Raw genomic sequence first — 24,399 nt, 5'->3', positions numbered from 1 at the left:
TAAAAGATCCCAACTGTACCCCAAAAAAACTTTATTATAGGGCCAATTGTTCATGAATAAAAGGTGAAAAGTCACTTAGTGGCTTGAATTTATAACCCTAGTGACTTTATGTGGGTGGTCAACATGTTTCTGCTGTATATGCTGTCTCAGCTCAGCTTTCTTCAGGACCAATTTAATAATCAAAAAACCATCCTCCGGGGGTCTACACACGCTAAGGTGTGCCCACACCGTGAGGACCAATCTGAGAAGACCAAAATTATTGATACTCTCCTATAAAAAACTCACGGTTTTACCCGCAGTCAATTCTCCTGCAAATTGCCGGATACAATTCCGTCTGGAAAAGCGACGTGCCACATGGACACTCAGTGTGGCAATGTCTTCACGTCTCGTTTTTATTTCAAACGGACGACTCGCCGCCTGGAACCTAGTGTTACTTTCAGTGGCGTCCGGATCACCATTTCTTATACAGCCGTTACCTACTGTGAGCACTATGTGATGCAATCTACCTGGATTACCTCATCACATTTCACGTCCTTTCCTGTCTGCTGAAGGCTCAGCTTACTTCCTCAGTGCCCCTACAAAATGTTCTGCCAAGGTACTACAGAAGACATTTTTACTAGGGATATATAGTTATCTCACTGTACATCGGAAGACTTTTGTCAAGGAAGAACTAGAAAAGATGCCTATTTGCATTGTATATGTTGGGTAGAAAGAACCAACCTATGTTTTCAATGACACCAACAATGTATTGTCTTCTACGTTTTGAGTAAACAATCATGATCTTAAGAAAGACGCGCGAGATTAATAATATGCTGAATGTCTTTAATGCCAACAAACTCTGCATCAAGGCACGTTTGACATCTTAAATAAAAGAGAACAATACAAAAGTATCTTCTACATAGAAGCCTAGCTCTGGCAGTGATTGTTTGATGAAGAAATGGACTAGCACAAGCCTAACCATGATTAACAAGTTACCTACCTTCAATATTAATCTTTCTGATGTATAATGCATCTAGTTGCTGATCCAATACCGAATGTGGAAACTTGAAATCGCGCTGCTGCACCAACATGTGGCGCCATTATTCAGTCTTGGCTGTGGGCTCTACCCCTAGATATGATATCGTAGAGTCTGATCCATGACTCAAGTCAGTACCTCCTCCTTTTTCCAAGACTGGAATGGTGGAGGCTAGGCTGACCAGATTAACAAAGGTTGCAGCGTACTAAACTAACCTTGGGCCTTAGTAAAAAGCACATGGCCATTCTTCAGAATAGGAAGACGTGTAGGATCATGAGGAATCTACAGGTAGATAAAATAACCTCCAGAAATTACCAAAGGTAAGTAACTTGTTCTTCTGGTAGGAACTTTTACCTGAAGATTCCACACCTCTTGAATAGATACCCAAGCTATGGAGGCAATGTTAAAGGTGTATAAGTCTAAATGCTTAGCAATTGCTACATATGGATCAGCAATTTGGGGTTATACCCCACAACATAGAATTCAAGTGGTCGAAAATAAATCTGTAAAATCTTTATTAACAGTGCCACGGTCTACCCCTACTCTCTCTATCCATACAGAATTAGGGTTGGGGTATGTCACAGATTCACAAAAAATTGCCCCCTTGATCTGTTAGCTCAAGACCTGGCTTAACCAGGAAATTTCACTGAACCACTTGATTCTAAAAGATTGCCTCGCCCTGGATAGAGCCAGTAGGATCCCATGGTTGGCGTATATTAAATCAACATTCTCAAAACTAGGGCGACCTAAACTTTATTCCTCCCCTGAGTGTATAAAGAGAGAGGATGTAAGTCAGATAAAAATTGCTCTGTTAAATCTGTTTACATCAGAGAGGGAGGAGCTCGAAATGAGAAAACCCACTGTAAGAGCGAACTCTGTATTAGTAACTTCCCCTGGACTCGAACCCTACCTTAACTTAGTGACGCGACCCTTCCTCCGGTACCTGTTAACTAGATTTCGTTTTAATTTAATTCATCTGACATTGGGGTTTTTCCCAACATGGGGCACCCCAGATAACTCTAACCCTTGTAAATGTGACAATTTATCAGCACAAGACACTTTACATTTTATTATGTTTTGCGAGTACTACTCAGATATTAGGAAAAATTATTTGTTGCCTATTTTGAGGGAGGCGGGTTTTATACAGGTTAGGCCTGCCCTTCTTTATTTGCAACTGCTAAGTAGTCCCCGTGTTACATTTCATGTTGCTAGCTTTTTAGTAGCTGGAGTGCGGATCAATAAGAAGAGTATATGTGTCCCGAATATCCCAGTCTGATTTTGAATGAACTAGAGGGTTATTTGATGATCTATCGCATGAATTACTTGTAAGATCGCCCCGGGTTTTAGTTGTACCCTGATGAAATTTTAAAATCTTTTAATGTATAATGCTTGTTGTTATTCTACATGATTTGATTGTATCTGTGTCTTTTTATGATTTTAAATTATCGAATAAAAGTGTTTTGAAGAAGAAGAAGATACCCAAGCAGTACCTTCAGGGTGGTGGGTCTGAGGAAACTGTCAAACCAAGAAGTCCCGCAAAAGAGATCTTTTAAAATGGCTATTTCTGTGGATTTCAGAGTTGTGGTAATAATGGCTGGTGAAGATGTAAAAGCAGGGCAGCCATACAGGACAGAAACACCCCTTGACAGTTCCCAAGAAGCAGCCTTAAACAGACCTGTTGGAATAGGCCCTGAGAATAGCCCATGAACATTCAATATTGTTGATGAAACTGGTTAGCAAGGGAAGCCCGCTGCAATGGCTGATCCATAGCCTGACCTTCCTTTTGGCTCCCTAGTACCTAGTAAGCTTTTTCTTGCACTCCATCAAAAGACCTGTCCATGAGATTCATCTGGACAGCCCCTGAGAAGCAGGAAGAACATATCAATATATGACAGCGGATGGGAATGGAACAATTACCACACCACCAAATTCATTGTGTCCATATCACAACAAAAGAACTGCTTGGGTGTATCTTGCCATTGATGGACAACTTCCACGAAATATCCACAAAGCTTCTGCAGGAGATTTGGGACGACCTTCTGCTTCATCTCCCGTAGAACATGTAAGTAATGTTCTATACAGTAGGTTGCATTTGTGGAACAAAGGGCGAGACTCTCTGCAGAGAAGGCCATCTTTCCCATAGCCTCTATCCCCTTCGACTAGCAATAGGAGCAGAAGGAAATAAGTCAGATTTCTGCTTGGAGGCAAAGAAGACACATGGAGTGCAAGCCTCTCCAAAGATGAGTAATATTTCAAAAATGTTGATTCCCCAGGAGTCGGATAATAGCATTGGGCACTCTGGAAATTCACTGCGGGGGAAAATACTGGCTTTTTCCAAGTATCCATCAATGGCTCTTTGATGGGAAATAAAAGTTCAACAGAGGAAACCGGCTGTAGAATTTCCAGTGAGGTAAGCTTTGCTCAACTTCCCCAGGTAAAGGCAACTCAAGGAACTATGCTGCCTTGCGAAGCACATCTGTAAATGAAGCAAGTCCTCCATGGGGAGGCCGTGAAGGATACTTCAAGTCCACCTCCAAGCAAGTGTCTAGGCCAATGGCATTCTGAAGGGCAAGATAGTCATGAACGTTCAGAGGAAAGGGGAAGGAAGACTGCCAGCTCACAGCTATATTCATAGTCATGCCACCCATTGTCTGGAGTAAGAACCAAATAGCCCCTTAAATCAGCAAAAGTATGAATTGCAAGACCAGGGATTCTAAGGGGACTACTTCTCTATCAATGTTGTGAACTACATCGGGATCTAACCGAAAAGGTTCGTGCTTTTAGAAAAATTGCAAATTTTGTACTGGATTCCAAGTCGGTGCTAGTGGAATCAGGATTGGTACTGAGGCAGGTAAAGCACCTTCACCCTGCATCCGTGACCCTGCATGCTGTCACAACGCGGTCGTTATAATGACTGCGTTGTGACAATGCATACCATTTCTCTGCATGTCGTTACAACGACTTGCAGTCCGCACAGACTGAAGTTGGAATAGTACATTTTACTATTCCAACATCCAGCGCCCTCCCCCCGTTGTAACGACTTGCGGAGTAATGGTATTCGTTGTCACAACCCCGTCTTTGTTACGACCGCGTTGTGACATTATGCATGATAATGGGATGCGGCGTAAAGAGGCGTATTCTATAAAAATCTATTACAGATCCATTATATTACAAAGGAATACACTTAACCAATAAAAGTATTCAGAGTACTTTTTAAAATGAAAAACAATGGTTCCAAAAGAGCTGTAGGCTTTGTTTTGTAACCATAAAGTGAATTCAACTTTTTAAAGTGTTTTTCTGAGTTTTTTATTTTTTAAACATACCTTATACATTTTTCTAAGTGTTTTTACCATAGGTTCACTCGCAACAGTTTATCATGAAAATATCATTTTTATTAAAAGTATTTCACAAGAATTTGCTCTAAATCTTTTTGTGCCTGAGTCTGAATTTGCTATTTGTGTATTGCACCACAAGTTAGTAGATTTGAAAAGAATATGTACATTTTGCCTACGTTTAATCCATTAAGAGAAATTGTCAAAGTCTGTCTCATTGTGTAATTTAAGTGTTGAGGTACGTAATTTGGTCCTCTAAAGTACCCGATGTACTCAGTTTCTACCTTTGTTTACAATTAAAGCCCTACCTGGTGGAGGATGTGAGCACTTAAAAGCATACAGTTTAGCTGTCTATCCAAATGAGATTAAGGGTTGCTGGGATACAGTTACATATATTTCTTGCATTCCTCCAAGATCAGATCTAAAATGTGCACCGATATGGTAGCTGGATTAACTGTGTATTGATGGAAATTTAAGTCGGGCATTCGTCTAATAAAGATATCAGCAACTTGATAATTGGGCAGTCTGCCAAAAAGTTCAATTCTCCCAGTATAGTTAGCATAAGGCATGTAGTGGATATTGTGTCTAGAAATGTGCCTGTGAAAACAAAATCAGATTAGGGTGGGTGGTTTACTTTTTAGTAGTATTAAATATGATTAGGTGAATTAATCCTTTAATGTAAGCCTGAAGGGACTAGAAAATTGCAGACCTGTAGTGGTTCCTCTTTTAACTAAGAATTATTGGTAAATATTGTATCCAAGTGATTGCCTAAGATAATCTTGTAGTGGTGAGTCTGACCACACTGGCTTCAGGCTGGTCACATTATCCAGAACTCTTTAAATAATCCTGCATTTTCCAAGCTTTGTTTCCGTTGTAGTCAAAGGCTTCTTCTCCAGGTTGGTGAGATGAAGAGTGGAGCCAGTAAAGCTTCTTCAGTGTGGGTCCACAACCTCGAGGATATTGGCTATGGATATTTACCACAAGAGGCCCCTTATGAGAGGAAACAAAAAAACACTGTACTGCTTTCATGGGGGAGACTGGATTTGGCTCTGTGAGAAGGATATGACCTGGGGTATTGGCAGAGGTCAGAAAGCTGCCCCCTACCTATTGAGTTAAACTCCTAATCAAGCGGTGGACTTCTAGCAGAGAATGAACAGCGCTGGGACAGAGTCAGCAGACTTGGAACTCCCCCTTACCTCCACCCCTGCTCCCCCATATTGAGGGCAAAGATTCATAGTAGTGAAGGCGGACAGCAGCTTTGTGTGCCCTAAAGGCTGCTTTGCTGAAAGAGAGAGCTCGATCCTCATTGGAATTATCCAGGACCTTGAGAAGCTGTGTGCCTTTGTGATGTACAAAGAGGAAATCTCAGAAGCAGTTGCCTGCAGGGCAGCCCCAGTGAAGCACTCTAAAGGTGATCTCACCACTCTAGAACTTATCTTTAAAAATAGAATGCTGACACAAGTTGTGGTACCCACAGAAGAAGATAGGAGAGAAAGACTGACCAGAAGAGCAGGAAATGCATAATGAATTTGATCAAATGGACTAATGGATTGTGGCCCTTAAGACCAAAGTGGAACATAAAATGAAAGTAATGGAACAGACAGTACCGTTCTCAGAGAAGGCAGTAAAAATAAAGGGAGTTCGGTAGCATATGTGGAAGAAGCATTACTCTTGTAGTTCCTGAAATGCGTGTTGCTAAAAATGGTGCACAAGGCGAGTAGCTTGGCAAATCTGAGATACTCACAAAATTTGAGGATCTTCAGTGACCGATGATGGGGGGAATCCCTAAACCTTGAGGATATTATTTATTGAAGCCCTTTTGAGTAAGAAGGTGAACTCGGATATAGCTGAGGTATCTGGAGAGTTGGTAAAGTCCTTGAGGCTTTTCCACTGGGTGACTCATAGCGGGAGTGAAGAACAGAATAGTTTTGATCTAGCTTTATAAGGAGGGCCTGCGGGAAGTTATATCAAAAGAGGTTGCAATAAAGTAGTTGTTCATTCAAGGACATAGAATTATTCTTTTCCCAGATCTCATACCTGAGTCCCTAAATATATGAATGATGTAGCAGAGTGCAAGGGATTACTACGGTTCAGAGCATAGGCTTCCATCCTGGCACTGGTTATCCTGAAGGGAAAAAACAATGGGAAGGTGATTGGATGTTCTCAAATGGAAGCATCAGAACTGTCTGGAGTCTGTCAGCGTGGAGAGTGAGGGGGATAGAAAAGGATACCATGGTTGAGGCGGAAGCATGTCATACTTTCCCTGTGAGCACTTCAGCTAGTTTTTTACTTTGCCTTGCATTTGGCATGGAAGGCCTTGAGATATTCCGGAATTTTCTATATTTTCCAAGCATGGAGTCTGGTGTTAGATGTTCTGCAGAGGCTTCATTTGTGGGTATTCTTTCTTTTTGGCATTCCCCTGCTTTGATCCTGCAGTGAAGCACTGACTAGGAGACATGTAATCATGGATGATTATCCTTGATTAAAGAAATACTCTGCTAACCCAATTTATTTGTCAGTAGGCATGTGTAAGTTGTAAGCCCTAATAATAAAAAGATAAACCGTAAGATTATATTGTTAAAGTAATACTAAGTAATGATTTGAGGAGTGAGTTTGGTTGGTGATTAAGAATTTTTAATGACACTAGGGTAGTTCTTATCAAATTTTCTATCAGCAGCCTGGGCGCCTACATTTTGTGAATGTTGAATGCCCCACAGTTCCAGTCTTGGGTATTTCTGGCCCCTGGTCCGGTTGGTCTCAGAACGGCCAAGTTGGGCTTGTATTTGGTTTGCCATTTGCCACAGATGTGCAATGTGTATTCTGGGATGGGGTCAGGTGCCATTAATCATGTGGCACAAAGAGCTAATGCCTTACTAATCCCTGTGTTCTGCCACTGAGTGTGTATGGAGGAAGTTTCAGCTATCTGCTATTCAGCTAATGAAAGGTGGAGCATCTAGGCAGAGCATTTTCTATTTAGGTGGTCATTAATTGATTAAGGAACCCCCTAGACCAGAAAAATAATGATCGTTGAAAAGGGAAGTATAATATAGTAGCAGTTTAAATAGCAGTTGAAAAAAGAGATTTCCACAACTATGTATTGAATATAAGATCGCGTGGGAAAATAACAATACTGTCTGATGATTAAAAGCAGTAAAGGAAAGGCTTCTTATACTATGGAATGTACATGGTACAGCAGGCACTGTGTAAGATGCCGGTCTATATCCTGATGTGGAGGTTGGGACTGGTGTCCTTGTCCCAAATTCATGGAGAGTTAAGGCTGGGTTACTAATCTCTCGCTGAATTAGTATTGATAAACTAGGTCCTCATTCCTGCTACGGTTGGTACACTTCCATCTATATGCAGTGAATATTCCAGCCTTTTCTCAATAGAGACAAAATAATTTTAGACCATTGACAGTTGGCTAGGTAAGTACACGAATGGGTAGGCAAGCCAAACCAATGAGTTACTTTGTATCATTTCTATGCTTGTGTGCCTAGTGATTCTACTTTGTCTTCAGATCTCATTTTTTAAATAAACAACTGTGTTGACATTTTAATGCATCAAGAACAAGCAATATGAGACAAAAAGGTTGATAGCGCACATATATTGTCATGATCTGTCAACACTACAAGATAATAATTGTACAGTGAAGTCCACTCCCCACCTAAGAATGAAGATATTATTTTCCAAAGTACAATTTAGGAAACTGCAGAGTGCTTTACTGAAAATCAAATCTTTGTCAAATTGGCAATTTTTTTTGTGTAAGCAAAAAGTTATATTAGCTGATGTAACTATTAAAACTGATTGTTACAACAGTAATGTTTCATGTTCTTAGAATTTAGATGGTCCTTTCCTCAATTTACTGGTGTGCTGACACTTGCTTTCTTCATTCACAACTGCGTGATCACACTTCTCAAGAATAATAGGATTCCTGAAAACAATGTAAGTAATTGATGTTTCTACTTTTGAGTAGTATGAAAATAATAAAAAAATGTTTACAAATAAACATATAACCCTCAATGATGGCTAGATATGTCTTGCCTACTGGATGACTAATGATTTGAGTATGTAACTAGTTGATTATTTCAATCAATTTTGAATTCTTTACACTGTCTCTTTTATATATTCAAGTCTGTTTTATTTTCAGGCAATAACACTCGCTACAGGTCCGTTTAAACACAGCATTAAACCTACAGCCCTAAACAAGGCCGGCCGCGAAATAAGTCAGCGTTGGGGCCTTAAGGCCTGCACAAGAAGGCAAATTGTTACACAGCGTTTTGCATACAACACCACTGGGGCCAGCCGCCTTTCATGATGCAAGCTGTAGTATCTTCCGGACATTCAGACAACCCAGATCCCTAAGATCAATGTCAAGATAGAAGCAGGCAACTAGCCCAATATTTAAAGGCAGCCCAACAGGGCCCAGTAACCATTAGAGTAACCAAGAAATGAAGAAAAGAAAGGGGTTAAGAGAGGACACTAGAGGTGAGGGAGAGAAGAGAGTACAGCAAGTGTAAAGGTAGTGTGTGCTGGAGGGAATCAACGGAAGAAGGCGCACGGCAATGCCCACGCCTCAAGGGGTGTCTAAGGGAGCAATCTACTGGGGTCAGGAGGAACAATGGCATCCTCTAGAGGCGCAGCGTTCTGAGCCTGGTAGGCATGTGGCGCACATGTTCTATAGAGCAGAGATATTGGACTAGGGGTTGCCAAACTGCCTTAAAAAGCGTGTCACATGCTTGCAATCGAGCTGTGAAAAGCTCCGTCGTGATGACATGCCAGAGCCGTACAAACCAGGCTGCTATTGTGGGCGCCTCAGTTCTCTTCCAGTATTGGGCTATAAGCTGCTTAGCCTCTCCCAGCATCTAGAGCGTTAGGATCCAGTCACTTCGGGTGAGTGCCTTAAGGCTGGTAGGTTTGATGGCTAGTAAGATCGTGCTCGTGGCTTCAGGCAAAGGAAACCCCAGTACCCCCCTGATGTGGCTAAGGACCTCCTTCCAAAAAACAGTTAACAGTGGGCATGCCCACCAGACATGGATAAAATTCCCAGATGCAGACTGACACCTCCAACACAGGGGAGAGGATGTGGGAAACATCTTATGAAGTCGCTGAGGTGTATAGTACCACTGAGTCAAGAGTTTATAGGCATTCGCCCTCTGCGGGATGCGCTGGTATATCTTGGGAATGTCCCGCCAAAGTCTATCCCACTGCGAAGGCTCAATGTCCGTGCCGGTCGTCAGCTGCCATTGGTGTTGGTATGGGTGAGAGGGTGTAGTCGGCGGGTGCTGCAGAATCTGATAGATCTGAGAGATCAGCCCTTTTGATCCCCCCAGAGAACGCGCTAACTTCTCAAAAGGAGTAAATTCGCGTGTGGCCGCCTGATACATTCCCCCCTCAGAAACCCAATGTCGCAGCTGGGCATACTGCATTCTCGCCTCTGGTGGTGCACAAAACTCCTCCCTACATTGGTCAAAGGTCTTAACTGCGCCTCCCTCATAGGTCGCAGATCATTCTGCAGTCCCCTTGCGTCCATTTGTCAAATCGGGATCGATGGGCCGGCGGGAAAAGTGGGTTCCCCTCTATGGGGGTGTGCGGAGATGGAAACGTAGTAAGGCCTCTGGACACAACTATGTTATCCCATATTTCTAGGACTGTTCTCGTGGGCACCGCTATATAAGCGCTCATAGATCGGGCCGTCCAGTGCAACCATGCAAGATCCCAAATGGTTTGCCCCGTTACCGCTCGGTCCATATGCAGCCACTCCTTCTCACTCTCCCTCACCCCCCACTCCACCACGAAGCGGAGGTGTGAGGCTCAATAGTAGTCCACTAGATTAGGGCAGGCTAATCCCCCCCTATCCCGTGGTGTCATAAGGAGCTTCTGAGAGAATCGAGGCTGCTTTCCACCCTAGATAAAGGACGTGAGCTTTCGCTGCAGGCCTCGTATACAGTGGAGTGGGATAGGAGTGGGAAGACATTGGAACAGATAAAATTTTTTAGGGAGGACCGACATCTTGATGGCGTTGAGTCTGCCCAACCACGACAACATCAGAGGTCTCCACCTCCGTAGGTCTTCAGGGACCACTCTTCGTCACTCTCGCCAGTTCACCGTTGTCCATGTTTCCAAGGAGGGGGTCAGCAGGAGGCCTAAATAGCGAACGTGTTGTTCGGCCCACCGGTAGGGTACTACGTCTTTCTGAGGGGGTATCTTCTCTTTCGAAATGGTAAGATTAAGGGCCCAAGACTTATCATGGTTGATCTTGAGGCCAGAGGCCCTCTCGAAAAGGCAGAATACCCTGAGCAGGGCTGGGAAAGACTCTCGAGGGCGCGTAAGATTGAGGATGTGATCGTCCGCAAAAAGCGCCTCCTTGTTTTCCCGGCCACCATGGGAGATTCCATGAATGTCAGGTGTTCGATGAATCATCTCTGCAAGGGGCTCCACTGCAAGAGGAAACAGCAGGGGCGATACAGTGCACCCCTGCCTTGTACCCCTATGAATAGAAAGTGGCGCAGTAAGCTGACCATTAACCCGAATCCTGGCCTGCGGCCCTACATATGGAGCCATGATCCTCGTGATCATCTTCGGACCCAGCCCATACTTTTGCAGGACCGCCCAGAGGAAGGTCCAGTCCACCCGGTCAACGGCCTTTCCCAGCATCCAGCAACAGAAGGCAGGCCGGGAGTTTCCAATGATGCACTTTCCCCACAAGATGCGCGAGCTTACGCACATTGTCTGCTCCCTGCCGGTTGCGGATAAAGCCGGCCTGGTCCGGGTCCACGAGCCCCGGCATATAAGGATCTAGGCGTTTTGTGAGTAGCTTACTCTAGATTTTAAGATCGGTGTTCAGTAGAGCTATGGGGCGGTAGGATGCACACAGCGTGGGGTCCTTCCCAGGCTTCGGTATCAACGCTATCTCCGCCATGCCCATGTCGGAGGACGGTCCCTCGATATCCGTAAAAGAATTGAACAGCCTCAGAAGGTAGGGTCGAAGCTGAGACTGGAACATGCGATAAAAGGACAGGGGTAGGCCATCAGGCCCCGGAGTTTTCCCCATAGGAAGGTCCCTCACGGCTGCCGTTATCTCCTCCTCGATGATAGGGACCTCCAGAGTCTTCGCACAAAGTGGATGCATTGGCGTCCCCTCGTAGCTATTCAGAACGGCCGCGACCGCGTCTGGAGAGGGAGTCACCCTCTGGTACAGGGGGGCGTAATAGCCCCGAAATGCCTCGCGTTTGTCTCTCTCCGAGATAACCCTAGGACCATCCGGCAGCTGGAAATTGGCTATGTGGGCCCTGGCCGCACGCGCTCTCAGTCTTCCCGCCAGTAACCGGCCCATCTTATCTCCTCCCTCAAAAAATCGCTGCTTCAACGCCAGAGAGAGTGCTTTGCCTTGTTGGTTCGCAAAAGCCTGAGCTGCCCTTTCAGGTTGGCGAGCCGCCGCCTGGACTCCAACGAAGCATGCGCCCGATCCTTTAGCTCAGCTCGCTTTATGTCCTTCGCCAAGCTATCCTCCAGATTACAAGCCTCGCGCCTCCATGCAATCGATAGAGAAGTGATGTGGCCCCAGATCTTGGCCTTAAAGGCGTCCCACACCACAGGAAAGGGCGTCTTCGGAATATCGTTACTAGTAAAGTAAGAGTCAATGGCAGCCCGGATGCTTTCAACGTCGGCTGCATCCCGGAGAATACTCGGCGGCAAGCACCATCGCGCCTCCCGGGTAGGGCAAGCGGCCGGGTCCTGCAGGAGCAGCTCAACATGGGCGTGATCAGACAACGAGATATCCGACATGGAAGCCCCAAGTATGTCTCGCACCATGGTGTGCGAGGTAAATAAGAAATCTATGCGAGAGTACGAGCGGTGAGCATGAGAGTAAAATGAGTAGTCCCTCAACCCCGGGCAGTGGTAACGCCACGCGCCTATCAGCCCCAGCTCTCTTATCTGCGTACGCAGCGCAGAGGACATGGCCCCGGCTCCACTGAAGGAGGCGTCACTACGATCCGTGTCCGGGTCCCAGACTAAGTTGAAATCCCCTCCCAGTACCAGTGAAGGGTCGCCACATGGAACATGTTCCCGCAAAAGCGTCTGGAGGTATCTATCCTGCATCTGATTGGGCGCATATACATTACACAAAGTAAACCGTCGCCTCCAGGTTTCCACTGTGACTTTAAGAAAGCGCCCGTCTCCATTCCTAAAAGGCTTGGTGTCCCCCCGCCTGAAGCCAGTCCTGCACAATATCGCCACACCCGCCGTTTTAGAATCAGCTGCAGCCCAAAACTGGAGAGAATATTTAGGGTGGGCCATGCGCTTCGTGTCCGCTTGCAACAGGTGAGTTTCCTGCAGGAATATGATGTCGGGGTTCTGCTGGAGGAGGTAACGCCATGTTTGACTCCGCTTATTGGGGGAGTTCAAGCCCTTAACATTAAGCGTTAAGATCTTTAAGGGCCTAAGCAAGGTTGCGGTCATGCTGTGTGTCAAGCGGGCCCCACCCACGCCCCCCAACTCCGCCACTGCAGGGATATAGACTCCGAAAGGGCCTCCCCCCCCCCTGCCCACACAGAAGGTCGCGGCCACCCGATCCCTCACCCATCGCACACAGAAAAAAGAAGAGAGAGGAGAGAAGAGATCAGTAAGGAGCCAAAAGAGGGGAAAAAAGGTCAAGAGGCCCAAAGGCGGCCAACCGGGCCACCCAGCAATAGACATCAACAAAGGCCAATAGGGCCACACTGTACTGTCCCAGTCACAGGGCATCCTCTACCCAAGGGTTCAGACGCACTCAGAGATGTCACTCCCTTTAGGAACAACCTGGGGGGAGGCCTATGGTTGTCTCAAGGGCTAACAACATTAGAGCCCCGGTGCCCCCACCACCCTGGCCAGGAGCTGGAGCGCAGGTGTAAGGCTTACAGACCCTGGGAGAGGAATCGTTATCAGCAGAGATGCAGGCATCGATATATAGCTTACTGCTGGTCAATTGTTAATGGGGTGAATGGGCATGAAGGCGGCCCGTCCCGGTCCCCCTCGAGGGATTTGATGTGTGCTATAATGTCTTGCTTGGCCTGCGAGGCAGATCTCTCGTCCAGTGGAGGGGAGCGGCGGTGGCGCTGCACAGTAGTCCAGGACGGCCTGGCCGGAACCCGCTCCTGATGCCGCTGCCGAGAAGGGCTGTTTGATGGCGACTCCGGTAGTCTAAGCAGCTGCGCCACCTCCCGATAGGACCTTATTACTCTGCGCTTGGTTTCCCATTGGAAGATGAGGGCAAAGGGATGGCCCCACTGGTAAGAGATGGTGAGGGCCCGTAGCTTCTCCGTCACTGGCCTGAAGGCTCGTCGTCTGCGCAAGGTGTTGGGTGCAAGTCCTGAAAAATCTGTTTCTTGTGTCACTCGTAACTGAGATCTGGCTTGTCCCTTGCTGCCTTCAATATAGCCTTCTTCTCGCTGAAGAATTTCACCCGTGTCAAGATGTCTGCGAGAAGACCCGGTCTTCCCGCGGGCCTGGAGACCCGATGGGCCCGGTCCAAAGCCAGCGGGGAAATGTCCTCATCCCCCCAAACCTCATGGAGGAGCTACGCCATGTAGGACATGATGTCCTTCCCCTCTGCCCCGAGAGGAACCCCATGGATACGGAGGTTGTTCTGGCGACTTCGTATCTCTAGGTCCCCCTGCTTGACTTGCAGCTCTATGTTTTGTTCTTCCAATGCCGCCAGGCATTGCCACAGTTGCTCCTGGTCCTGCGTGCGAGCATCTACCATTTTCTCCAGCCCATCCACCCGGTCCCCCAGGTCGGTGACCTCCTTCCGCAGTTCCCGTACACAGGAGTGCACCTCAGAACGTAAAGAGCCTATTTCCATCTTGAGTTCGGACATGAAGGAGGTCATAAAGGCCTGGGTCACTGGCTGTGAGTCTCCAGCGGCTTGTGGTGGTCCCTCGGCGGGTGTCAACGCACCTGCTTTGCCCCACATTGCCACAACTGTGTTGTCCCTGGGGGTCGCCGCCTGGTCGGCCTTACCCCCTCTGGAGTGTGTCATCGCCAGTTCCGCAACGGTGGGCCGGCAGCCAAGCCGCGCTCTCTGTATCTGCCAGGAGTTGTGTGCCAGGAAGGAACCCCTGTCCAGCCCCCGACCGCGCAGGTACTCTCTAGCAATGTTCAAGGCGGCCAGATGAACCAGATGCGCAGTGACCCCCCTTCAGCCCCCAACCCCCCAGGACTCAAGTACCACCTCCCTAAAGGCCCGTGGGCACCCCACCTCCCCAGAGACGGGATCACAAGAAGGACCCTGCTAACCCAGGGTCCACCCCCCCTCCCGGGCCAGCAAGTTCAGGACGCCGCTATTCAGAGGTCCAGCCCTCCCCACCAAACAACATGTGCCTCCCCCGCTCCCCCCTGCAGTAAGTACTCAAGGAGCGTAGTGTGTCCAAAGAGTTTGTGTAAGGTAGTCCATGGGTCGCGCTATCCACCTGCTCCACAACTTCTCCTTCCCCCACCAGTCTCCCATGCACCACAACGGGGGCAGCCCAATGCGCAGGGGCCACTCAGCAGGGGGTCTCAACCGAGGGGGTGCGCCGGTTTGCACCGCTGCCCAGCAGCCACAGAGCAGAGAAGTCAAGGCTCCAGGGCCACTCGGCCGGGCGAGGTCCAAAATGAAGGAGATGCGCTTGCCTCACTTCACCTCTCATTGGCCGCTTCCAACTTAAGCCATGCCGCACCCCTCTCGCAAGTCCCCGAGGGCAAAGTCCAAATGCCGCTTACCCTCCTGTCAGCGAGGCGGGGATAGATCGAAATAGATCAGGTTACTGTTAAAATAGTAGTGATTTGTTTTAAATGCAAATCTATGGTGTGTTGTCATAGTACTTTATATACTTTGAAACCCTAAGGAAATGTAATTTAAAAGGGATCTAAATTTGTCCTGTAAATATATGGAGGTTCTTTAGTGGGATTTCAGAACAGACTTAGATTTTCTGGCCTTTACTAAAATCCAGTATCCTTCGTATTACACTTGATGTTGTTAGAAATTTGCCCTTGTTGCACAGTCATCTCTAATTTGTTGACATTTTTTGTTGAATCCTATTTTTGCTAGCTACAGAACTCTGTGTACTTTACCCCAGCTAACTAGTGGTAAAGTGCTTTTAATATGGTGTAAATGGTATAGTTTTGATTAGCATATTTAAAATACCTAGCGAAAATTACCACCACCCAAATATGGCTCAATCAACTAACAGCATTTAATGTCCGGCCCACCCTCGTGGATACTGCGAAATCCTTAGGGATCACACTGGACGCAAAGCTCAATATGCAACAGCAACTTCAACTTCAAATGATCTTTATTCGGATTGTGAGTACATCCATAAAAGTACATACAGAATTAATACAATTAAAAACAAGTTAAAAACATGTTTAAAAAATATAAAAACGATTAAGAAGTAGGACCTAAGCAGCAATGTGTCATAAAGTGCGATGTACCAATCTAAAGTGCAAAATACATAGTAAATATAGGAACATTAATCACTGGGGTACTTAATCACAAAGTTCTATCATGATTTTACCCAAAACGATCATTTATATCAAAGCACATGAACAGTTGAATCTGTGATTGGTTATCAGCAAATTAATAAAGTACATAGAATAAAGTACAATGAATACGTCAGATTACATAAAACTCTTGTCCATTATCCATATTCCATACTAGCCCTCGATCTCACACAAGCTTTTATAAAACAGCTTAGAGTATATATAACATCATCAATATGCAACATTTGAAAAAATTTTAATGCGAGATTATGATCTCTGATGTTATATTTGCGAAGAATCGGGACTAAGTATTTGCAAGTATACAGTTTGTAGTGGCCACAGAAAAAGAGATAATGCAGCAGACTTTGTTTTCCACCAAGGGGACAGGGGCAGTCCCGCTCTTCAAGTCCATTGTTATGGCCAAGGGGGAAGCTAAGCAAATTAACTATACTTCCATCCCGAAACCTAAACAAAAGGCTCCGGTTCCACTTTCCCAGTGGTAATGATAGGTATCTGTAAATGTTATCCAGGCTGTCACCACCTGGATCAATAATACGCAGATATCTAATAACAGCAGGTTTAATAAATTCTGAGCTCATGCGTTCCTCTTTATATAGGTCAAGCAGTGCCCGTTTAATGTTATTCTTGTGGGCAGGTATGATAGAATTAGGGGAGCTAAATAAAGAACCATGCCCCACACTCTGCAGGCTATTCTTGACTGCGTTTAACCAGGGAATGTAGTGAGATTTATCACTTAACAAGCAGTCAGATATTATACTGCGCGTTAAGGATGCTGCCGGATTTAACCATATTTAGATCCAAAAGAGAGCAGGCCTAGACCTAATAAAATCAGCAATATATGGCAGCCTCAGTTCATTGTGACAAATAAATGTAGGGGCACTGAGGACTCCCCCCAACACCCTTCTACAGAATCTGTTTTCCTCCAACTGGAGAGCCTTGCTGTTACAGTAACCCCACACTTCTGCTCCATATGTCCCAGTTGGCTGGCATTGAGTACGATAAATGTTAAGCAGGGGTGTAACGACATCAGCCAATTTAGGTTGTCGAAGAGACAAAATTGAATTAATTGACTTACTAATTTTATTCCTAGCATGCACAGCATGTGGCTGCCATGAGCCTGTATTGGAAAACAACAGCCCTAAAGTGTTGGTACATTTTAAAATATTATCGCCAGATTTAATAGAAGTAATAGTGTACTTTTTTGGTCCGCAATTCATGATGAAAGATTTTTTAAAATTGGTATTTAAACCAAGATCTGACATAAAGGCTACAAACCCGGAGATTAAAATGCGTAAGGCATTCGGGGTACGCCCCATTAATACTGCGTCGTCCGCATAAAGTAAGGTAGTAATGGGGGAGCCATTTATAATTGGAACATCCTTGCATATCCTACACAAAGTGCTACTCAGCCCATTAATGTATAAAATAAAAAGCAGTGGGGCGAGTACGCAGCCCTGTCTAACTCCTCTGCTAATAAAAACATCATTGGACAAATCGCCATCATTATTAATTCGTACTCTCGCTTTTAAGTCCCGATGCAAGTCAGAAAGAAAATACACCAGTGAATCATCCAAACCATAATCGAGCAAAAGTGACCATAACCTAGAACGATTAACAAAATCAAATGCGGAACTCAAATCCATAAAACCTAAATAAAGAGGGGATTTTTTAACAATGATATATTTGGCCATGATTAAATTTAAGTTTAAGCACATTAGCAAAGCAACGAAAGGAGCTAATTTCCAAATCAACACATTGAGGAAACTTAAACCCTTCCTCCCAGCCAAAGACTTCCAAAATGCTGTACAAGCCCTCGTCATCCCCCGCATAGACTATGGAATTGTGACACTCAGTGGACTCCCTCTAGCAACAACTGCACCCCTAAGAGCCTCCTTGAACGCTGCCGCGAGACTCATTACTGGCTCAAGAAAACACTCTCATATATCCCCTGACCTGAAATCCCTGAAATGGCTGCCCTTTGAAGCCAGAATACAGCTGAAAATACAGCTGAAAATTGCTGTTATGACGCACTCGGCCGTACACCACAAGGCACCCAACTACCTCACACAAAAGGTGACTATATCAGGAGGTTCGAGATCCAATAGAAGTACAAAAAATCTACTCCTGAAACCCCGCAGATTTCGGAAGGAAAAAACTTACAAACGCTCCTTCTCAGGAATGGCACCGAGGATCTGGAACGCACTCCCTCCTGAAACCAGGCTTATCTCCTCCACAGCCCTCTTCAAGAAAGAGGTGAAAGCCATCCTCATGGCCAAACTCACCTGAACTTTATTGTTGTTTATCAGAGACTCCGCACCGCAATGGTATCATTGGCTACCTGATTGTCTAATGTCAAGTAATACCATATTCTTCCTGATTGCAATCCTTTTTATTCTTCTTGTTTGTATTCTATTATGATTAGTCGATCCTATTATACTACTCACTGACTACCTATTATTAGACTATTCTCGTTAGTTTGCTGAAACTCGATGTCCCTACCCCTTGTTCTTTGTAACTTTTAGATATTGTCATAAGCCATCCCTTTAGCCTAAGCTCTCCTGATTCCTATTGTAGTTGGATCAAAGACTCAGTATCGTCTTATATTATCGTTTACCTGATTGGTTATTGATATTTTATCAGCACATGTCTGCTATCTGATCTTGATATTGAACCTTATACTGCACCCAATATTATGTTGCGTCACCCTCCTGCTATCCTCACCCTTGTTTCTGTAAAGCGCTCTGATATCTGTAAAGATCTTGTTCGCGCTATATAAAACTCTGAATAAATAAATAAATAAGTCTCTAATATATGGTACCCACAGCGTACCAAGTGCCTGTAATTTAAATGTCTCCAGTGGGCTGTCGTAGCACTCTTTGTGCCACCCACTGGAGTGACAGTGCACGCATGACTGCATGCCTACCACCATAGCCTGGCTATGCAGGTTTAAACTGAAGATACAACCTGTCAGAATAACCCTTTTTTGCCAGACCTAAAACCCTCCTTTTAAATATTTGAGTCATCTACCCTTTAAATATGCCTTTAGAATGACTAGCACCTCAAAGCTATTGTCACTGTAGCAGGGTTGGCTATTCCATAGGAAATTTTTGGACTTTTTGAAATATCTATGACCAGCCCAATTTACTGGTGTAGTGGGAAATTTAAAAACTATTTTGGAAAGATGACTATTAAAGTCATATTTGCCTTCCTAACAGTCTTTGAAGTTAAATGCGCATTTTGCTCTCTCCACATTGCGAGCCAGTAATTAGCATTTCAGTGGGCATGACTGAGCTGTCCCTGTCCTGTGACAAAAAGCCTTGGGTGTGGGGAGGTGTAGTTGTGCCCTTGACACGAATGCCTATGGGCTGTGCCCAAGGACTTGATTAACTTCAAAGAAGATTACCATATCTCAAGCAAATGTAGCTATCACCCCAGGCCTGCACCTGTAGTGTAGTTCTTATATTCCCAAGAGGCTCTGCGCATTGGAATAGTATATCCTGTAGTTTAGACGTAGGACTGAAGTCGACTAGGTCTCTACTGAATATACTAGACTTAATTGTGTGTGTGCCAGCTGGCTCAGAGGTTACTAGAAACTTTCTTGAATGAACAAGAAGGGATTAGTTTCTGACAACCGCTAAAATCATGACAAATAGAGGCACACCTAAATGCTGCGACGAGGCAACATGCAGCCAGCCCGCCCCCCCCAAACTGCACAAAGAGTGTGCCTTAAACAAAGCGAGTTTGTAGTATATCAGAGGGAGATGGTCACAGCCCGACTTCAGGCCACGCGTCACTGGGTGTATGAATTAGGGGATAAAACGGGCAAGCTCTTAGCATGGCTGGATACAAAGGAGAAGGCGGGTAGAGTGATCGCGCAACTGTGCACGTCAACAGACTCCCAGGTATCGGCCCGAGTGATATTGTAGCAGCACTGTCGGACCATTTTGAACAAGTATACACCTCACGTTCCACATTCACGATAGAGGAGGCACATGGATATATTAAGGATATTGCAATGCCGACACTTTCCACAGAAGAGGCGCAGCTGCTGGAAGCCGACACCTCCGTCGAAGAATTACAGACTGCAATTAGCTCTCTAGCATCCGGGAAGGCGGTGGGACCGAACGGTTTCCCCATTGAATTCTACAAACATACTGCGAATCTGACGGACCCCTTCCTCTTGACTATGTTTTGTGATAGTCTGCAGAACGGAGAACTGCCACACGACCAGAGGTTGTCTACAATCATAGCGATCCACAAACCGGGCAAACCCCCGGAGGACTGTGGCTCATACCGCCCAATATCTCTAATTAACACAGAGGCCAAAATACTGGCATAGCTTTTAGCGCTGAGACTGACCCCTCATTTGCCGTCTCTAGTGCATCCAGATCAATCTGCGTTTATGCCCCAGCGGAGCACGGCACTCAACCTGAAGCGACTGCACGCGGTGATGGCTCGAAGATCGTTGATCCGGGAACCCGCAGTCATTCTCTCGCTCGATGCACGTATGGCGTTCGATATGCTTGAATGGCCATATTTATTTTCAATGCTGCATCACTTGGACCACGGCCCAAAATTCTGCGCCTGGGTCCGCCTACTCTATTCTAAACTGATAGCGCATGTGGTGGCCAATGGACATATATCGCGAGACTTCCCTCTATCCCGCGGAACGAGGCAGGGATACCCACTATCCCCCTTATTATTCGCGTTAGCTTTGGAACCCTTAGCGGCGTGGATTAGATGGGAGCCCTCAATCCGCGGACTCTACTGGACTGACAACTGGGAGGACCGGATATCATTATATGCAGACGATGTACTTTTGTATTTCACCTCCCCGAGAAAATCCATCCTGATGCTTCTGAATATTTGTGAAAAGTTCAGCAGGGGTCCGGATACACCATAAATTGGTCCGAATCTGTAATGGTTGTATTGACCGGCCCGCCACCGCTGTTGCCGACAGACTGTCCGCTTCGAGTCACTACCGAAGCCTTTAAGTACCTGGGCATATATGTAACAACAGATCCTAATGAGTTCTCTGTCAAAAACCTGAAGCCCCCACTGGAAAGGTTCAGACGGTACGTCGCGGTTTGGCACGGTCTTCCCGTCACAATGTAGGGTAAGGCGGCGCTCTACAAAATGATGTCTCTTCCGCATTTTTTATATATCCTAGAAAATACGCCGTTTCCAGTCTCTCAGGCCTACTTCAACACTATTGCGGCTGAAGTATCGGGTTTACTGTGGGGGAATAAGCTGGCACGGATTGCTCGGGACAAACTAGTACGCCGTTGGTACGATGGGGGGATAGCGCTTCCAAACGTTCAACTGTATTACTGGGCAGCGCGTCTTGAAATAGTCAACTTCTGGCTACATGCCCCAAAGGACGAGCTGGCGTATCGATCGGACTGGCAGGAACTAGAGGATGGCGGACTGATGTCGGCCTTGTACAGCACAGGTAGACCTTCCGGGTTGTCCGGCCCAACGGCACATACAATTCACATATGGTACCAAGCAAAGGCCCGCTTAAAATGTGCGAGAACAATCACACAAATGTCGCCCCTCTGGGACTGGCAAAAGCTGGAACAGTAAAGGGTTTCAAGACTGGGACAATATTGGGATTTCCGTGGTAGGTGACCTCTGGAAAAAGGGGGCGATGGTCGAATTTACACAATTAGAAACTCAGTACAGAATGCAGCACACAGAAAAATTCAGGTATCTCCAAATCCGGCACGCACTACAGGCAGTTATAGTGCCTGGCACATTGTTACCTGAGGCCACCCCGCTAGAGGATAGACTCCTGGCAGAGCACATGACTACCAGGGCAACATCCGCAAATTAGTCAACAACTTGCCTGACCCGACGACTAGATTGCAACACACACGGTCCCGGGAGGTGGGAGACTTAGAAGAATCGGAATGGCAAGAGGCCCTGTCATCACCAAGGGAAACAGCCATATCGTCGAGACTCAGACTGATCCAATTAAAAATACTGCACCGCACATACCACACCAGAACGACGCTTCACGCCATTAAGAAAGCACACCTTCTTTCACACAATCTGGGACTGCCCCCACATTGCAGGATACTGGGTCAAGGTAATGCGCACGATCTCCCATACAGGTGATGTTTCGCTAATGCCAGAACCGAGGCGTATCCTTTTGAATGTGTGGGAGGCAAACGATCTCACTCACCAGAGCCAAGATTGGGTAATGTTAGGAATGCTGATTGCCAAACGTAATATTGCTAGACTGTGGGGATCTGATGCAGCGCCCACGCTCCGACACTGGTGCAAAGACATGGATGATGCGATGGTGGCCAAAAAGTCGGTTTTTATTCATCGTGGTTGTCCTCACAAGTGGGAAAAAGTATGGGGTGCATGGAACAGGTACAGAGGCTATATTTGTGAACCACCGCCACCAGAGGGGCAGGTAACATCGCCATAGCTGGACGCATAAGATGGAGTATCTGGGAGGGGAGGTGTCTGTAATAATCCATCACTATCGATTGAGAAATGTACGGCATTGTCAAGACGTCTTGTTATGATTGCAGCAAATTACGAATCTATAATGTGTGTAAATTTCATGCCCTGATGTTTAAATCAATAAAAACAGTTTTAAAATCCCCCCCCCCCAAAAAAAATGACAACTTTGTTTCCCAAGAATAAGAAATATATCTCTAGAGTCGCGGAAACAATAGATAGCTATTTCACTCAGTCAGTTGTGCATGCTCAGCTTCACCAGAAGTGCAGAGAAATAGAGAGACGGGCGTTTTCAATAAAATATATTTATTGAACCGTCTTCTTTCTCAAGCATAAGAAATGAACTGCTGCAATCGTAATACTTTTGGTAAAGTACAAAGCGTACAGTACGAAGAGTATTAAAAAATTATATTGTAAAAGCATGATATGGTTTCTAAGCCATAAAATGCATAAAATACATACAGTGATAAATAATGACTGAAAGTAATCAACTGGTGCTTCTAAAGTACGCCTACCCCGGTGTACCTAACCTAGGTTTAGTACAAGGGAAGAAGTAAGTAAGGTGTAGCCTAGTTTTAGTATTCTTTGCCAAGAATCTAATCCAAGAATTCTATTAGGGTCTAATCAGCTCCGTACCTTGGTTTTAGAATGTGGGAGGTCTGGTATCTCTCTCTCAGGACTCGATTTCCCAGCAACCGGCAAGGGTAGCCTGGAAACACCAGAGCTGGATTTCTCAGCTGGAGAAAGTACAGCGTCTCTCAGTGCGTCAGCTGGAGGGTCGGCTTCCTTCGGCACTTGCTGCAGCAGGGCGCGTCGGGTAAGTAGATAGTCGAACTGCTCCAAACCATTGTGTGTTTGTTTGGACAAGTGTGGGCATATTTATACCTTGAAGGTGCCGAGTTTGATGTAAGATTGGACATAACAACATCATTAGAGACTTAATTCTCTGAAAACTCCATGAGTTCTTGGATAAATTAATATTCATGCAGGGGGAAGTCCCTGACTGCTAAAGGCGGGTTTTTCCAAGAAATCGTTGTAGATTTTCGCAACTAGTGGAAGTAGCCAAGCCGTATTAGGACTGCTTGGGCTATGTCTTAATATGGTTATGATTTCTATGCCTATATAAGGATACGATATTTTGTACCTATGTAAGGGCATAAATGGGGGAAATTACACTAGGGTCCTAAAACGCTATACAACACACCCATTTACTGTCCCCAATCCAGGGAGCCTCTTGTTGACATCAGTGTCGGATCCTTCTGGAGTGTCCAGACCTGCTTGACCGGTCTACTGGGGTTTTTCATCTGACATTGGTCAGATGACATTGGTGATGTACTTCAAAAGTGGGAAACCGAATGCCAAAAAAGTTGGTGTATCCATTGTCTAGTTGCTACGAGCTCAGCTTTGTCCTACAAGACTTCTGTCTCTGAGGTGGTTGTGGGTACAGGGACTGCCTAAAGCTGGATTTTAGGGTTAGATGTGGGAGGAAAGTTGGCTTACCATAGTACAAGTCCAACACTGCTTGGGCTATGTCTTAATATTGTTATGATTTCTATGCCTATATAAGGATACGATATTTAATACCTATATAAGAGCATGAATCGGAAAAATTACACTAGGGTCCTAAAACGCTGTACAACACCCACTCCATGTATTATGTCTAATATTACTAAATCTATAAGCATAAAACAGAACTAGAGAATGTGTTAATAATCCCACCCAAAATACATGAAATGCATCAAACATGGTTCATACACATACATGAGTATTCGTCTTGCACGTATTTTATAGGCAATAGCTGTCATTAAAGAATGCTATCTAAACGATTTATGAAATGACATTAATGAAATGGCTCTTAATTTACAGAAGAAAAAAGTTGAGACCATTCCATAGCATAATATATAAAATGCCAAATATTTTCTATAGGAAGTATCAAATGAATTTCTTGTTCTCTAAGAATAGTTCTACTTCAAGCAGATTACTTTGTGCCAAGTGAAAAAAGTTCTATTCTGGGATGCCGAGAAAAAATTTCAAATGTAGATTGTAGAAACATAGAGT

The 24,399-nt window shown here is 45.4% G+C and overlaps 1 protein-coding gene across 1 annotated transcript in view; it reads left to right on the top strand.

Moving 5' to 3' along the window:
- The window catches only part of SLC38A9 (solute carrier family 38 member 9), a 396,909-nt gene that overhangs the window by 259,981 nt on the left and 112,529 nt on the right, over positions 1-24,399 (top strand). The window contains exon 11 of the mRNA XM_078675090.1: positions 8,183-8,289. Coding sequence (XP_078531216.1) covers positions 8,183-8,289 — 107 coding nt within the window. The remainder of the gene's footprint in view (positions 1-8,182; positions 8,290-24,399) is intronic.

This window comes from Lissotriton helveticus, chromosome 2_1 (assembly GCF_964261635.1).
Source record: "Lissotriton helveticus chromosome 2_1, aLisHel1.1, whole genome shotgun sequence".
In the NCBI taxonomy this organism is placed as follows: Eukaryota; Metazoa; Chordata; class Amphibia; order Caudata; family Salamandridae; genus Lissotriton; species Lissotriton helveticus.
The sequence above is the reverse complement of the archived record's forward strand: the minus strand, read 5'-3'. Positions and strand labels throughout refer to the sequence as shown.